This window comes from Netta rufina (genome assembly GCF_964035555.1).
Source record: "Netta rufina genome assembly, chromosome: 2".
NCBI lineage: Eukaryota > Metazoa > Chordata > Aves > Anseriformes > Anatidae > Netta > Netta rufina.
The window spans coordinates 84328564-84346900 of NC_140124.1; the positions used below are offsets into that span (position 1 = coordinate 84328564).

General features: G+C 37.2%; 1 protein-coding gene across 1 annotated transcript in view; it reads left to right on the top strand.

Annotated features, from left to right (window-relative positions):
* Window positions 1–18337, top strand: part of SEMA5A (semaphorin 5A) — a gene marked incomplete at its 3' end in the record, with an annotated part of 236068 nt that overhangs the window by 139430 nt on the left and 78301 nt on the right. The window contains exons 11-12 of the mRNA XM_084306898.1: window positions 12453–12570; window positions 17257–17438. Of these exons, the coding sequence (XP_084163024.1) occupies window positions 12453–12570; window positions 17257–17438 (300 nt within the window). The remainder of the gene's footprint in view (window positions 1–12452; window positions 12571–17256; window positions 17439–18337) is intronic.

Genomic DNA, 18337 nt, shown 5'->3' on the forward strand with positions numbered 1-18337 from the left:
GGCAGTGAGACTGAATGAGTGTGATGAGCTTTTTGAGAACTGTGACAGATGTATTTTGTATTTTTTTAGCTTGATTTTCTTTCAGCTTGTTTATTACATGTTCCTTTGAAAAGCTGGGCTATTAAAGGAGATGAAAAGGCTGACAGTTGCCTTCCTTGGCTGCTGTACTCAGGAGTTTTTATTTGAGAATTGTGAGGCACTGGAACAGGATGCCCAGCAAGGCTGTCGATGCCCCATCCCTGGGAGTGTTTAAAGCCAGCCTGGATGGGGCTTTGGGCAACCTGGTCTGGTGGGATGTGTCCCGGCCCATGGCAGTGGATTGGAATCTGATGATCTTTAGGGTATCCCTAAAGATACCCCAAACCATTCCATGATACCCCAAACCATTCTCTGATTCTATTTGTGTAGCATATAGGGATTATGCCTTCCATGAAGGTTAATGACTTTTTGCAGACGGAGAAGTTTTTGGCTTTCAGAGGGAACATGCACATGGTCACAGAATGGAAGTGACTGCAGGAAGAAGATGCAGTGCTGCAGCTCAGAGGCATCAGAAGGAATTTTCTTAGGGACCCAGCACAATGTAGGGATTGGTGCCATGCAGGAGGCCACTGAAAGACAACTGGTTTGAGAACAAGACTGAAGGAAAAGCTCTGCCTTGGAAAGCTGGAGTAGACCAGGGAGCTACTCTCCTTTTTACAATTCTTTACAAGCCCTTTCTGTTTATGCTGTGCTATAAAGCATATTTTAGGTGTTTTCTAGTAAAATAATAGTGATAGGGTATCCAAAGCCCTGCTGGAAGTCCTGCAAAGCTCACTTTAAGGAAAAGTAATAGGCAAGTCTCTACCTCATAGGACCAAGTTTCATCTTTCCTTGGTTTAGCCAGTCAAACAGGATGTTTTTGTTTCCTCCTTTTCATTAAGCAAAGGGCTTGGAATGGGGAGGGACATGAGTGTGTGCATGTATGCATATCCGGAGAAAGAAAAAATCTAATGACATATTCTTGTGCTTTTTTATCTTCTTGAATATAACATGATTATGCCATTTTGGTTGTACAAGATATTGATCATGTTTTCTTAAGTATATATGTTTATTTCAGGAAGGGAGATCAGGTTGGTATCCTGTGTCTTCTTAGGGACTGTGTGCTCATGATGGCAATGATAAACACGAAGTGCTCAAAAAACATAGGTGCCCTGTATTTACATGAAACCTGCAACTCCACTTGGAATATTTGAAGGCTGCAGCCATATTCAATGCATACCTTATTTGTAAGGTGTGAGGTCAGGTCTGAGTCTGAGACAACCTACTTAAGTAGTTGCCTATGTGGAGGCCTTGCAAGGTCCATTGTACCTGTGCTTCTGTCAGCACAGTTACCAAGTCTACTTTGACTGTAGGGCAAGGTTTCTGTTCTCACAGGGTGGAACTGTTGCCTCAAGTCATAAACTCCATTCACAGCTGCAGGCCAGGCATTCCTCTCCGTGTTTGAGCAGAGGGGACTAATCGACTAGATTTTAAGAGCTTTAAAAAAAGAAGTGGTGCTCTTCCTGTTTTACTGAGTAGAACAGTAGTTAAATGTCTCAAATCCTTCTCAAATGAAAATTTATTCTTCTGCCCAGAGGAATGTGAATTCTCATCTTCCACTGGAATGACTTATGCAAAGGAAGTAAAATTATTCCTCGTGGGGTTTTTCAGTCATATCTTTTGTAGTTGTATCACTTTGCTTGCAATAATTAAATATTCATTGCACCAAATGGATTACCATCTATGCTTTCTTCCTGGTAAAAGCTCACCAGCAATTCTAGCTCTATTCTGTAAGAAAGAAAAGGATTTACAACTGTGATCTAGATGAAATAAGACACCTTCTTATCATCTATCATTAGGGACTCAGATTGTTTGGATAATGAAGACTTAATCTTTCTTTCACCTCTCACTTACTCATGGCTTGACTAGGTTTTTCCTGGCTTGTCATGCTGGATTTCAAGGATGCTTGGTTTCATGCGTGTGGACAGATCATAGGTACCTTACTTGGAGGCATAAATTTCACTGGTTATTAAAAAAATAATCTCAAACATTCACTGCATTACTTTTTTTTTTTTTTTTTTTAATATTCACACCCTTTTTATATGTCGCCAACTATTTCTATGCTCTAGCAGTGGGTAAACAGAGGAAAACCTTAGTGGGAGAGATGCCTTGGGACAGTGGGGTTCTTTTTTTGATTATTTTATCTATTCACATTTATCATACTTATGGCTGTATAACTGCACCAAGGCTATATTCTGAACATCCATCAATAATAACTAGAGTTTATTCCACAGATCAAGGGCATGTGTAGCCTTTAATACTGACTTCACATAATTTTTTGAGAAATGGAGCATGCTTGTGTATAAATAACAGCCTTAAAAAAGCCAAAAGACTGAAGGTATAGTTGTTCATCTGTTCTCTTTTTATGTCAATAGCAGAGTGCTTACTATCTAATCTTTTCTAATCTTTTTGTTTAGGTTTATTGCAAAGGTTTCAGACAATGCAACTCATTCCTTCTGTTGAGCAGACTGTTCCAGAAGCTAATATCTCAATGTCAAGATAATTTCCTCTAGACTGACTTTTTTTTTTTTTTTGCTTTTTTACTTTTTGTCTCATTATTTCTTGTTTTATCTTCATGTACCAGCCTCAAACACAAATTGTTACTGCTTTTATTTGTAGTTTATTATGTCCCCTTAACTGTCTCTCTGATATGCTGTACATATTTAGATAATTCATATTTCCTTGTAAATCTCTTCCTCCTGCACTTTCTTAATTGTAGTGGATATTCTACTTGATGCTTCCACACTCCTCAGCTTTGTGGTATTGCCCCGACAGACATACCCATTGGTCCAGGACCATCCTATTCCACCAGCTCACAGCTCCTCTCCCCCCTTCCAGTAGGTTTCTACTCCCACAGACACTGTTATCTAGGGCCCTTGAAAATATTGTTTTACATTTGGAGGCTAAATTTGATATTTTTTTTAATTATTATTTTATTTCTGATGTTCTAAGTGCAGTTCTGTGCATCCTTTTCTACTGTTGTGACAGCAGAGCATATCTCATGCAGAGCCTGTCTCCGTGCCTGTAGTGTGGATTGCTCAGCACCTTCCATTATGCTGTGATGTTTTCATTGTTTATGAATTGTCCATGTTACTTATTTGGATTGGCAGTGTTCATGGGGGATATCTCCGTCAGAGCACTCCCAGCAGTTGAATAGTTTTGACCATCCTGCTCAAATAGTCTTACTGTTTTCAGGAATCAGCTAGGGAAAAAATAATTTGGCACATAATAATTCTTAGAAACAGTTCTCCAAAAAGCCCCGGCTTGTTCATGCTCCAGAAGAAATGAGCAGAGCAGTTATTTTATCTAGGTTATACTTGAGGAAAGTCCTTCAGATATGACCATATTGTCACTGAGGTATTGCAATCCACACATTTACAGAAGACCAGCAATATTATTTGCAGGAGATAGTATCTCCCATGAGAATTCTACATCTCCTTGTAATCCTTCAGCACTGAGTAGGTCAAGCAGAAAACACAACTGACTTTTGTATACCCAGTGATTAACTATAATGTGAGACAAATAGAATGATTATCATGAATAGATAACTATTAAAATCACTAAAATTGCAGTGGTTGCTATTTACTTTGAAAGCTCTGTGTCTTTGTCATAAGGAATAAAATGTGTAATAAGGGGTAAAGATTCCATCCCCTGAAACAAAGAACCAGTCAGCTTTCTTTTATTGGTAACTACAGCCTTCAAAAGCCACCTTGGATGGCAGTGATTTCTCTGAGGTAAATCAGTCGATGTTACAATTTGTACTGGAGTTTTCAGTGCATCATGTCTAAAAGAAGGGGCAACAAAAGGTTGCATCAGCCTGATGTTCTACAAAATCTTATCAAGCAAGGGTCAGGAATTGTTATTCCTCATGGAAGATAGGTTTTGTGCACTTAAAAGGCTTGAAAACTAATCTTACTTTAGAGTTGTGTCTAAATAAATAAATAACGTCATCTGCTGAAAGCTTTGCAGATAGCGACTGTAAACAGCATAAAAACAACTTTGGGGGAATTGTTAAGGATTGTTTTTACATAACAATCTTGTGACCCACTATGTAATATTAATGAATATTATCATAGTTATTCTACTGTGACCCTGACTTTTCTCTCTCCTTTTTATGGCATCATGTATATTTTGCTTTCTTTGCTATCAGATAAGCAATCTGTACATATGCAAAAGATAACAGTAGCAGCACAGTACCAAAAGAGGTACTGGCTTAACTAACACACCAAGAGAGTTATTGCAAATTTGATTGTTATTTATTTCATTCCTAAGACTCCATCAAGATTACTGGAATAAGTTTTTTGAACACTGCTACATTTCTTTATTTCATCTTGGCTGTAAGCGTTGCTTCCTCAGAAGTATTCTCACACTCACTCAGAACCTGTTTTCATTGTAACAAAACACTGTGGCTATCATTACCTAGTAGAATAATTATTCCTCTATACTAATATTATACAAGATAGAACCATTAATGTGTTCTAAACTATTACCAGGTGCTAATAGGTCCAGAATAGTAGAGGCCCACCCTTGGAATTTAAATTGCTGTTTTGAAATAATAATTCCAGAATAGGTATTTTTGGATATCCAGGTGGATTTCTTTATTTCAAAATATGCAAGCTTTATTCTGCTTTAAATCAGAGAAACAAGCTGCTGCATTAGACTTCAAGTTGGTTCTAATATTCTAACTTTAACTGGTGATTTTAGAGTAATATTGCAGAACAAAAATGGTTGTAAATTTCACAGACTGGGATAAATCCTAATCCCAGCTGTGAGTCTAGGTGATAAGCACCTGTTTTTTGAAATAAAAAGTCTATTTTTTAGGCATTAGGTAGACATAGTGTATTAGATACATTACAAAGTTACCTTCAATTGGTGCGAACTTACCAGAACACTAGTAAATTTAGCAGAACAAGGAAATCAAGAGCAGCTGAATGTCTTCCTCACTCGAAGTAGAATATTAGTCTTTCAGTGGAGATGGAAACAAATCAAGCTTTGCAGATCTGAGGTTGACCTATATTTTAACCTTCCTCTGCAAGGACCAAGGGTTTTGGTGAAAGTGCCTTTGTCTAGCCCACAAAATGCATCAGAGAAAAACTGGACATTTACCTTTTGTTGCACATGAGATGTTGTATCACAGCTCTTCAAATCATATGACCTATACATGTATAATAAGCACATATTTTGGCAAACGAGAAGGAATTTTGATTAACAGGTAGAATTTTTCAGACTGCTCACAGTAGATTTATAGCAGTAACCAGATGAGGAAAAAGGAAATATCTTTTCCTTTTAGTTTGAAAAGTTGTAAGAAAACCATATGGACTTGACTATATATTTGCAATTCAGATTTTATTAGCAGGATATTATTTTAAACATAGCAGTAAACTAAGAAATAAAAATTTAACACAGGCATGTGGTTTTCATATGTTATGATGTAATTCATGCTTTTTGTTTGCTTTAAAAAATACCAAAAGTTTAAGAAATTTTTAGTTCAGTATTGTTACTGTTACATTTTTCTTGAAAATCACCTGATATGTTTAAAGCTATCTACATTCCAGTGATTGTTTCACAAATCATTTGGTACTTGGCGAGTATATTCTCTAAAAACAGAAGTTAAAGAGACAGGGTAGTGTTTTTTTGTTGCAAGTCTGGAAACTTTTTTATTTTAAAATAATATAACATACCACATACCGGATTGCTCTGTAGGCAGACCAGTTCATGCACTATGCATCTCAGCTCTGTATTGCACTAGTTGTTTTCTCATGAGACTTGTTTACAGCTCTTTTAATACTCTATAATCTTTTATGGACATTTTCATTTATTTGAAGTTTTACAGAAAATTAACATCCACGTTTGGAGTCTACTATTGACCTGAATGTATATGAGGGAGAGAATATTCTTGATGCAAAAATGTGAACTGTGGGCAGGATTCCAGGACAGGAGTCTAGATGCTCCATTTCTGGAAGCCCAAACTGAGTGACTTTGAAGACCATCTGCTCCTCATAATGTGTTGTCAGGCCAGTGGAAGTATTTACAGGTACTTCTGGAATTAGAGGTGATGGTGCCCTTGAAACATTAAGATACCTGCAGTCTGGTTAGTACTTTTAAGGAGCCAAGTTGTATATCCTAAGACTGGACCTGTTATTTTAATAATTCATTCAGATTGTAAGCATCAAGTAAATCCCAGCATTTAAATTCAGAAGAAGTTAGGTCACAGCTGACTGAAAGGGTATGGAAGTAGTGTACCCTCTTTACATCTATATCTGCTAGAGATGCACAGGTCTTTTTCACGGACATAGGGATGCCATATGAAAGCAAATCTGTCCAGTATGGGCAATCATCATTACCACTTCTCTGGTCTAGGAAGAGGGGCTATAGTGAAGGGAGGGGAGGCAGCTGTGAGGGGTCTGGAAGAAAAAGGGGTGAAGGGTCAAGCTTGGCAGAAATGCGCTTAAACCTCTGCTTGCATCCATTAGAGCATATGTATGTGAAGCAAGTAAGGTTATATTTTCCTAGCCAAATCCTAGTTTTCCAGGATTTTCAGGCTGCCTGCAGAGCAGCAGACAAGCAAGAACTGCGGGCCATAGTCACTGCTAGAGCATTGTGCAGATTCATATCTGTATGGAGATGTATCTGTACACTTGTCAAGCAGAGGGAATGTATTCAGTGTAGTACCTGAATTGCAAATATTTGTGTTAGAGAAGGATGTAGAGAAACAAGATAGTTTCAACCCATTAAAAGTGAACCTTCAGTGCTCTGAAAACTCTGGCTGCACCTGGTGGACCCAGCATTTCCTGGATCCTACCTTCTAATTGTAGAATCATATAGTCATTTTGGTTGGAAAAGACCTTGAAGATCATGAAGTCCAACCATTAACACTACCAAGTCTGCAGCTAGACCATATCCCTAAGCACTGCATCTACATGTCTATTTGAATACCTCCATGGAGTTAATCAGAGGGCTGGAAGCTGAACCTTTTTTTTTTTTTTGGAAGCCTACATTCTCTTGTAGAGAGCATGTTGTTAAAGAGTTGTCTTTCACATTTGTTCCCAGAGTCATAGTAGGGCCAGTTGGAATCATTTTTGTTCAGAAAATTGCATGTTATAAACAACTTAACTAAACAAATTATTCATAAATTCCTGATTCTGTGTTTGAAGAGAGCAACTTGCAGGTTTAAGGCTAATATTGGCAGTGCATGCTGCTAGATTGAATCATACCTAGATGCATTTTGATTGTCTTATATAAATTCAAGTCAGAGGAGGAAACAGTAGTTCATATAGAGTAGCTGATATGATTAAACATTTATTATTATTATTATTATTTTCTACTGGTACAGAGAAAGATTAAACAGGATTCTGCATGTTTTATACACATCCTAGTTTGTGCGCCTAGGACATAACAAATTTTCTGCCCACCATTTATGTTCTTCTGCATTACTTCATTGCGTATATATTTCTTTATCCCTGTAAAACCATCAGTAACAAAAACACTGAAGGGTATCTGTGTTCTAGTCTAGTATCAGATTCATGTACTCATTCAGCAATGGATAGCAAAGTGACTTGGGAACATGAGACTAGCTTTTATCTTCAGTTGTCTGTTCAAATTTGCTATGAGGAATCTGGGTTCTCTGAATTAAGGTGGTGACCTCAGTTCAGTTCCTGGTATACAAAGTGTCCAAGTCATCATAGCTAACGGTAATTGGAACTAGGTAAGCATGCCTATCTCAGTGGAAAGATTTGAAAGGGTCAGGAGACTGAAGTACCTTCTAAGTGTACGGGTAAAGAGCGAAAGATGTTTCATTGAACAGTTTCAGAAGACACACATCGTATGTTTATATATTCTCTGAAAAAAAATGTGACAATTCAAGAGGATAGTTTATTAGCAGTTAAAATGTATATTAATATGGAAATATGTTTCCACTGAAAGGAGATTTTGAAATCTCATTGAAATCAATTGTATTAGTATATAGCTTTTATTTTATTTTTTTTAGATCACACAATTTTTTTTTAAGTCTAGAACTGTATTTATTTTTTATATATATTTCTCCTGATGGTATTTCTTGCTGCCTCATTTTCTGTCTAACTAAATCAAATATAACCCAAGTAGAGCAGTTTTGCTAGCCTGCTTGGTCGTGTTTATAAAATAGCTGAGGAAAATGGTCTGATATTGCTAGCATGCTTTGGAGTGGTGTGACTTATGATTATGATTTTACTAGTCAGTAAAAATCTATTGTTTAAGCGTCGCATGACTGTTAGTAGACATATTGAGCCATCACAGCCAAATGAATGCCTTGGAAGGAGTTACTAAACTACCTATCATTTACTTTTTGTAAATTAAAAAAAAAAAAAAAAAAAGACATAGAGGGAAATTAGAATTACTTGATAGAAGCTGAAAGCCATTGAATGTTTTGATAGGGTAAATTGCATCCAGAGTCTTAGAATGAACTGATTCATGTTTACTCCCCAGATTTCCTTCCTGCACAAAATTGCCAGTTGTAGCAAATGGGACAAATCACATGAAGTCTTGGAGATGTGGGTTGGTACCTTCTGGGAGTAACAAACAAAACATTGGTTTTTATCTCTAGTGAAAATGGGTGGAGTCCCAGAGACAAGATAGATAATGTAATACCCAGTTCTGCCAATTACTTGGTCTCTATCTGAAAGGGCCCTGTCAACTGAAAGAACTAATCTTAATTTTGTTAATGTATGTAGTGTTCCAACAGTAGCATCTAAAATGGCTTTAATTTAGACAGGAATTTGGGAGGAAAAAGGGATAGAGATGCATAATGGTATCCAATTTTCAACTCTCCATACTTACATTATTTTGACAGCCACTTTGTACAGTTTCTTTTGTTATTTCATATATACAATGAAGCAATTCCTCTTGCTGCTGTCTCTTGGGAGAGAGATTCATTACAAAAGACTTACAATAATGTAACATTTTGTTTAATTGAGCACAGTAAGGACACATAATTATGAGAAAACAATAGTCCCTTTAAATTTCATATTTCAGATGGAAGTTCTGACATTTTCATACTTAAGATTCATTCTATCCTCATCACTTTCTATCTGTAAACTTATTGTGGTATCTCTGTTTTTTGTTTTTTGTTGGTTTGTTTGTTTGTTTTTACATAGGCATAACAGATGAAAATAATTAGCCGTTGTTATTCATTTTTTTTCTCAAAGAAAATAAAATAGTTTTAAAAGATGACATGATCATGCAAAGATGGACAAAAATTTACCTGTATATTACCTCTTGTCTTTTCATTTAAAAGCATGAAAATGTATCTGTTTTTCAGAAATATTTGTGATATAAACAAGTGATCTAAAATAAAAAAGAGAACTCTCTCAAATATGATGCATGGAGGAGAACAAGAAGGACTGTTGTGACAAGACCTGAAGATAGCGCAGTTATTAAGCCAGGCCCATTTCATTTCACAATTATATCTTGGCATGGTGGATTAAAATGCCAAAAAGATAGTGATGGTGAACTGCACTCTTGGCATAATTATACTGTCTAAATATAAGATTTCAAATATAAAACTTTCTACAATATGAGCTTAGATATAATAACAACTGGGACAATTGATTAGAATGATTTAATGATTAGAATGATTTAAAGAAAGGAGAGAAAAAGGAAAAAAAAAAAAAAAAAAAAAAAAAGGATCTTCATGAGGAATACCTCTCAGGGAAAATTTCCTGTTGCTTTCCTCAGAATAGTACATCTGTTTCCAAGATTGTTTCAGATTGTTTCATATAATTTTGTGTGCAGGTGTGCAAGGCACTTTGATTTTCCTGAGTGGAAAGGAATGTGGAAATGAAAGCAAAAGTGGAAATCGTATCTAAGAGTTAAGTGGGAGAAGGATCATCTGGGAGCTATGTGAGCAGAGACTGAGAGAAACAACAGGGCAATGTAGGTTACTCCAGAGGCTGCTGCAGTCCTATGATACCAAGCAAAAAGCTCTGTGACTGGGACCATCCTCACCACCCCCTCCAAAAAACACTCAGTTTGAGAACTTGAAGTGATGTGTCAGTACTGCTGTGCTGTTGTGAGGTAGATGCTGAACAACGATGTGTGTTTCTTGTTCCTTTCTAATGGGCTCTCCTTACTAACTAACTGTGTTACTGGTGCGATGACTTCAGGCAGTGGGAAGGTTCTTTTGTGATCAGTGGGTCTCAGTCTTTTTTTTTTCTTTTTTTCTCCAAGGAAAGAATAAGTCTGGTTCTACATAAAAGGATACAGGCTTTTAAAACGTTTCACTTAAAATAAGTAAATTTAGTTAGAAATATAACAATTTACATAAAGGAATTGTGAAGTTGGAGAAGCAAACACTTCTACTTTGAGAAATAGCACAGTCAAGGTTGCCAGTTGTGCATTATGTCATCCTTTAACTTTGTTTTGCATTCTTTTTTCATGAAACATGCTTCCTCAGAGATACTCAGTACAGTAAAGAAGATCACTCAACATCTTGTCTTGCAAACACTGGAAGGCCAAGACACTTAAAACTTTTCATAATTTGCATCAATTGTCCTCCTCGCTTTCTAAATAGTTGACTGGAAACATGCAGCCTGAGTTACAAAAATGCTAAGTGTTCACAGCTGCAAGAGAAGTGGGAACTTTCTTCCAAACACTAAATCTTCTAATCCAAAAGCTTTATCTTTGAACTTGCTGCCTAAATAGAAGCACCTAGGGAGTTTGTGCTATTATGTCTCTTATGCCCCATTTTGCAGATGGGAACTATCCTGCCACATAGTTCTGGCAGTCCATGTTGCCAAGGGTACCATAGGAACTAAATCCATAAAATTTGTAAGTATTAAGTATCCCCTATGATGGTAATATAGAATAGTATACTAGGGAATTAGTAAGTCTGCATTTTATCAGATGTTAGCATGGAAATATGTGAGGAATGCCAAAGATAAATAGAAATACGAAGAAAACATAGGATCTGTGAGGGTAGAATCCCAGAATGGCTGAGGCTGGAAGGAGCCTCTGGAGGTCATCTGGTCCAACCCTCGCTGCTCAAGCAGAGACACCTAGAGCTGTTTGCCCAGGACCACGTAGAGGTGGCTTTTGAAGATCTTCAGGGAGGGATAATCCACAACCTCTCTAGGCAACCTGTGCCAGTGATCCATCAGCTGCACATTTTTAATAAATAAATTAAAAATATTCAGAAGGAAATTCCTGTGTTTTAATCTGTGCCCACTGCCTCTTGTTCTGTCACTGGGCACCACTGAAAAGAGCCTGGCTCTGTGCTCTTTGCGCTCTCTGATCACATATTTATACACATGGATAAGATGCCTCATGAGCCTTCCCTTCTTCAGGCTGAACAGTCCCAGTTCTCTCAGCCTTTCCTCATAGTAGAGAAGCTCCGGTCCCTTAATTATCTTGGTGGCCCTTTGCTAACAAATGTAACGTGAACAACTAAAGAGAGAATGAGAATGCCTATGGATTTGAGTTGAACAAGAATGATTGTTTTGGCATTTTTTACATTCTAGTCAACATTTTTGAATTGATTACCTGTATGTGTAATTGTTAGCTATTTTTACACTGACAAGTATTAAAACTGTTGCATTATTTTCACTATTATGGAACTTCCACCTCCTTTCTTAGGTATCTGAAGCCATGAGGCTGCAGACCCACAGCCTGGACTGTTAATGCTTGCCCAACCAGTAGCAAGGCATTTAATAGAGAAAAGATATTTTAGCTTTCTAAAGTGCATCTTTCAGAGTCTATAGGGAGCTATACTGCCATCCTTCTCTCTAGCCTTCTTTTCGTCTTTTGATCTCCTTGTGTGATACTAGGACAGACTGTCTAGGGCAGAGTGTGATACATGAGAGGTGTTGATGGCAGCCAGTAATGCCTCTTTGTACTTCTTTCCAGGGACTACGTAGCAGTGAAGAAAACAAATATCTGCTCTTACAGAGGGTTTTATAATTCATTTACAAAGAGTAGATGTTGTTACTTGATTTCTCTCAATGATGATAACTATGATTCCAAAACTGATAGAAAAGGCTAAGAACTGTAACTTCTGAAATCTTCTGTACTTGAAGCAGACGTTTGTTTTTTATGAATATCTGTAACTCTGTAGCAATTAAGTACAACAGTGATAATTCTTGACTACATACTGTGCCTGCAGACAAAAATTCAGTTATGCTCTTGAAACAAATTCTCTGGATTTGTGTAGGCATTCAAATTGATTTTTCTCTGTTTAACCATTCCATCTGTGCTTCATCATAACAGGGATCAATTTCACTACCTATTTTGATCTGTTTCATATACTTATGAAATATGAAGAGATGCTATGTAGTTATTTAGAGATCTTTGGCAAGTACAGACAAGGATAATGTTCATGTTTTCTGATTGGTTTTCATTCACAGTGCATGCATTGGATCCCAGGATCCTTATTGTGGCTGGGACATGGTGATGAAGAAATGCACTACACTGGAAGAAAGTCTGAGTATGAGTCAGTGGGAACAAAGCATTACTGTGTGCCCAGTAAGTCCAAAAACCTTCTTTTATCTCTTAAAACTTTTGATTCAATGTGAATCTCATGAAAATGAGCTTGCATAAAATTTCTCAAGCTTACAAAAATGTATTTAATACCATTTTTTTCAGGCCCTCCTATCAGACTTGAGCAAGATATTTAGTTTCTTTTCAATTTATTATCAAACTATATTAATTAGATCAAATTGTTTAGCATTCTTTCAAAGGATAGTTATTTTTTGCCCTGCAATGCCTATATTCCTACTTTGAAAACAAATGCTCAAATGTTAGTGATATTGACACATTTTTATTTGAAGGATTTACCTCCGCGTATTTTTTAGTTTAAAAATATCTAATTGCTAGTGTGATAGTCTTTCCTACACCAATCCCCACCTAGCTATAGCCTCCTTTAAGGTACTTATAGAGCACAATAAGGTCTCCCCTGAGCCTCCTTTTCTTCAGGCTAAACAACCTCAGCTCTCTCAGCTGCTCCTCATAAGGCTTGTTTTCTAGACCCTTCACCAACTTCATTGCCCTTCTTTGAACATGCTCCAGCACCTCGATGTCCTTCTTGTAGTGAGGGACCCAAAACTGAAAGCAGTATTTGAAGTGTAGCTGAGAGCCTGAGCAGAGCACAGGGGGACAATCACTCCCCTATCTGGGCTGGCTGCACTATTTCTGATATAAGCCAGGATGCGGTTGGCCTCCTCGGCCACCTGAGCACACTCCTGGCTCATATTCAGCTGGCTATTGACCAATACCCCCAGGTCCCTTTCTGCCAGGCAGCTTTTCAGCCACTCTTTCCCCAGCCTGTAGCATTTCATGGGGTTGTTGTACCCCAAGTGCAAGACCCAGCACTTAGCCTTGTTGACCATCATAAAGTTGCCCTTGGCTCATCGATCCAGCCTATCCAGACCCCTCTGCAGAGATCTCCTACCCTCGGTCAGATAAACACTCGTGCCTAACTTGGTGTCATCTGCAAACTTATTGAGGGTGTACTCGATCCCCTTGTCCAGATCATTGACTAAGATATTGAAGAGAGCTGGCCCTAGTACTGAGCCCTGGAGGACACCACTTGTGACAGGCCTCCAGCTGAATTTAACTCTATTCACCATGGCTCTTTGTGCCTGGCCACCCAGGCAGCTTTTAACCCCATGAAGCGTAAACCTGTCCAAGTTTTGAGCAGCCAGTTTCTCCAGGAAAATGCTGTGGGAAACAATGTGAAAAATGTTGAAGGCAGAACAGAAAAAAATATTAGAAACTTTTTTAACCTCCCTGCTTTGTTTCCAAGTGGTTCTAAAATCTCTACTGTTAGTAAATGTGCACTGATCTTTTTTAACACCATAGAAAATTTGTTAGATGAATGCATGACCAATTTCTTACAAATTCACATCAGTTGTGGCCTGTTTGTAGTCTAGTTTGGCACAAAATTAAGTGTGACCAGTAATACTTGAGAAGTTATTTTCTAGGGAATTATTCATGTGCCTGAACATTTATTGGCATTTCATGGTGGAGCAGTAAAGGGTCTTAGAGAGATAGCTGGGTATCTGTGCTACTGTGTCTCTGAACTTTGAAAATCGTTTGTGACAAATACAGTTATTGTAGTTATCTTACTTTGATTTATAATTCTCAAGTGGGTATTTCTGGCATGAGTACACCAACTGTGAGTGAATACAGATAGTAATTAATGTTATGGCACACATATCTGCTTTGAGCTTCTTCCAGTTGGTCAGATATCACTATTACTCATCTAATACTTTTTATAGTAAAGAAAGATCTTGTTAATAGTTTTGACAAAATATTTTCCAGTGATAACACTTGCAATCCATCACTAAAAATAGTGGCATCATCAGAGAGCTTTTACAAACAAAAAATAAAATAAAATAAAATAAAATAAAATAAAATAAAATAAAATAAAATAAAATAAAATAAAATAAAATAAAATAAAATAAAATAAAATGTTTGAATATTTGGGGGAAATAAGGAAGGAAGGAAGGAAGGAAAGAGGAAAGAAGGAAAAGAAATAAAGAAGGGATTTAGGCAGCTACAGAAAAAAAAAAAAAAAAAAAAGGAAATGGTAGCAAAAACAGGAAGGTATAGAGGGAAAGCAGAATGCAGCCATGTCAGGAAAATACAGCTATATTGTCTCTTTGACCATGACTTTGCACTCAAGGCATGTCAGATTGTGAAAGGTTAATGGGCAGTGGTCTTGAACGAATTCTGGTGAGGGTTAAAAAACCCATGGTCAGTACAGTTTGCTTTCCTATAGTCCTATTACAAAATTGTTTGATTTTACTTGTGAAAAGGAGATATGCATAGGGAGAACAGGGAAATTGTAGGTAACAACAGAGACTACAGTGGGATGATCTTTGCAGGAATAGGGAAAAAAAAATCAGGAAAGAGAAACCTCCCATCCATATTTGCTTCTGAGATCAAGCTTTCACCCGTGTTTTATAAATGCTTTCGCTGCCATTTGATATAAATTATAATAACTAAAGACAACTGCAGGTTTAGTGTATAATTGTTGGTGTAACAATAAACATGTTTTGGTACAGCATAGGAATAGAAAACAAGAAAGATATTTTCACATCTTTTATATTAATTGTGTTGGGAACATACCATTTCTGGTTTACAGACTATATATTTCTTAGAGTAGCAGTGTAAGAGGAATGTGTTTACTTGTCATTTAAAAAGAAGTACTTATTTCCTATTGTCTTATGAAAAATAACAGCTTATAGTATGTGTGAGCACAGATCAATGAGTTATTTTCAAGAAAAAAAATAGTGTCAGCGGAATTTTGAAATGATGAGTTATATATGTTGTAGCTGGCAAAATGTACACATTGTTGTTCTGTGAAGAAGCTATATCTGTGAATAATAAATCACAAGAAATGTAATGAATAGTGAAATTAAGGAACCTTCACCACAGTGGAAAGAATCAGCCAGCACCCAATGTGGCAGTGGAAACATGTCTTGTGCTGTAATTGAATCTTGTGTCTTCTAATTATTAGTGAAATGTGTACTTCCCTTACCACTGTTAAAATGAAACAATACTAAAAACAGCAAAGGGAGACACCATTTCAGAATATTCATAAGAATTCTGCAAATATAGTTCCTATTTCAATATATAAGCAAATGTTACAGAATTATGTTCTCACACATTTGATAAAATATGCATGACTACATACTTATTTTTATCTAAGAATTGCTTTCAATTCTATTTAGTCTTCAGTTGGTAGTACTTCTTTTTGACTGAAAGCTAAAATGTGGCAATCAAACCTGGCAATTGTTAGCATTGAAGTGATGTAGTTGCCATCATTTCAATTTATGGTAACAGATAATCAAGATTAACACCTTGCTAAATTGAATTAATAGTACAAACATTAATATTTGTTAATGGAGATGGATTATCCATGTCCAGCCCAATTGTGTTTAAAAGTTCTCGTAGCAATAAGGCCTGATGTGATTTGAGCTAACACATTTAGTTTAAGTTGAACAGTAAAGACTTCTTACTAATGTGTTATGGCTGCATGATGGAATCATTCCCATCAAGGTGAAAACAGTCTGACCCTCCCAACCAAAGGTGTTGAGAAATGACTTTAGCGCGAGCAAACTGGCTAATCATGTAGGGTTAGGTGCTAGGTGCTACTTATGCTTTTTAAAAATGTGTTTTTTTTTTTTGTTTGTTTGTTTGTTTGTTTTGTTTTTGTTTTTTTTTTTTAACGGTACATGAATATAATTGCTTCTAGGGTTCCCACTCTGCACTGGTACATCCTCAGCTTGAGTATTGTGTGCAGTTTTGGATGCCACATTATAGAAAAGATGTAAAACTATTAGAGAATACCTAATGAAGGGCTACAAAGATGATGAGGGCAAGACATATGGGGAGAGGCCAACATAACTCCATTTGTTCAGCCCTAAGCAGAGCAGGCTGAGGGGAGGCCTCATGGCAGCCTGCAGCTCCCTCACGAGGGGAGCGGAGGGGCAGGTGCTGAGCTCTGCTCTCTGGGGACAGCGACAGGAGCCGAGGGGACGGCATGGAGCTGGGACAGGGGAGGGTCAGGCTGGGGGTTAGGGAAAGGTTCTGCACCCAGAGGGTGGTCAGGCACTAGGACAGGCTGCCGAGGGCAGTGGTCACTGCACTGAGCCTGCCGGAGTTCAAGAAGTGTTTGGACAATGCTCTCAGACATAGGGTCTGATTTTTGGATGGCGCTGTGTGGAGCCAGGAGTTGGCCTTGATGGGCCTCTTCCAACTTGGGATAATCTATGATTCTACAGTTTAGATATTGTCAAATGTAAAACCACATTTCACTATTTTGAAATGGTACTATCAGACATATGTTTCCACAGACATTCTTGCACATACTATTTTATAATAAGTGTCCAAGTTGCTAATCACAGGCAAATTTTAGGAAATAGGCAATGCTGTCATTAGAGGATAATGGAGGAAGTAAAATACGCTTCTTATTGAATAACTGTAGGTTGAGTATGGTTGTGAAGGGCAATGGTTGTAATTATTGTTTTTGCTATAGTAGTGGCATCCAGTGGCCCAGATTATCTGGAGATGGTGGGAATCCTACAGCTGTAGCAATTGCAACAAGTGTAGTGTACTGTCTGGAAGATAATACTGCAGAATTAAGGAATAGTATGAAGCAACTATCAGGCCTCAGGTAGGCCTTTCTGTTTTGTTTATTTCTAGACGAGGAATCTGACAGTGGATGGACATTTTGGGACGTGGTCACAGTGGAAACCTTGCAGCCACACAGATGGTACCAGTGTTGGATCCTGCCTCTGCAGGACGCGTGTGTGTGACAGTCCAGCTCCTCAGTGTGGAGGGTGGCTGTGTGAAGGACCAACCATGGAAATTGCCAACTGTTCCAGGTAAAAAAAAAAATAAATTCAGGTTCTATTGCTTATGGTTTTAAATGTTTAACTTAATCATAAAAAACAAACAAACATAATTTTCATCATTTGAAATCTCATCCACTGATCCTGTTATGTACACGAAACAGTCCATAGTGATGGCCACAGCAAATGAGGCATTGGAAATTCTCTCTCAAACATTGTGGGAGGGAATAGCAAATAGTGATTTTAAATGCAGTGTACCAAATGGCAAATAGTGCTTATAAATGCAGTGTGCCAAATTATACTGTCCTCTGTTAGTTTTAACAAAATGTTAGAGAGAAAAACATAAATAAATGTTAGGTAATATCCAAATTATGATATTTTTCTCAGTTCTTTGAGTTCTGTGAGTCATAAAACTAGTGAAACCTCAGGAGCTCACTATTGTTGAGTTTTATTTTTCTTGATTTCTGTTTTTCTTCTACGAATACAAAAACTGTACGCTTAACCATCAGATAGTTCTGAGAACTGCAAAAGTTTCTCTCTCTCTCTCTCTCTCTCTTTTTTTTTTTTTTTTTTTTTGGTTTGTTGTTGTTGTTGCTTTGGGCAGAATATTAAATTCTTTTCAAGATGCTTGATCTCAAGTACATTTTTTCTAGTGTATGTTCTAGTGTATACTAGGGAGGTACAAGTGCCTTCATGAAGTTTGCAAATACAGGGTTAGCTCTTCTGATAAGTCACAAATAAGGTATTATAAGGTATTTGTGACTTATCAGAGTATACTGTTGAAACTGTGGTCTAATGCATTTTGATTTTTTTTTCTTTAATCACTTTAATCACAAATAGGTAGCAAAACTTGATGTTCAGATGTCTCTGAAAAAAGAAAAAAAAAAAGAGACCCGCAAATAATAATTGGACAAATATGTAATTAAAAGTTA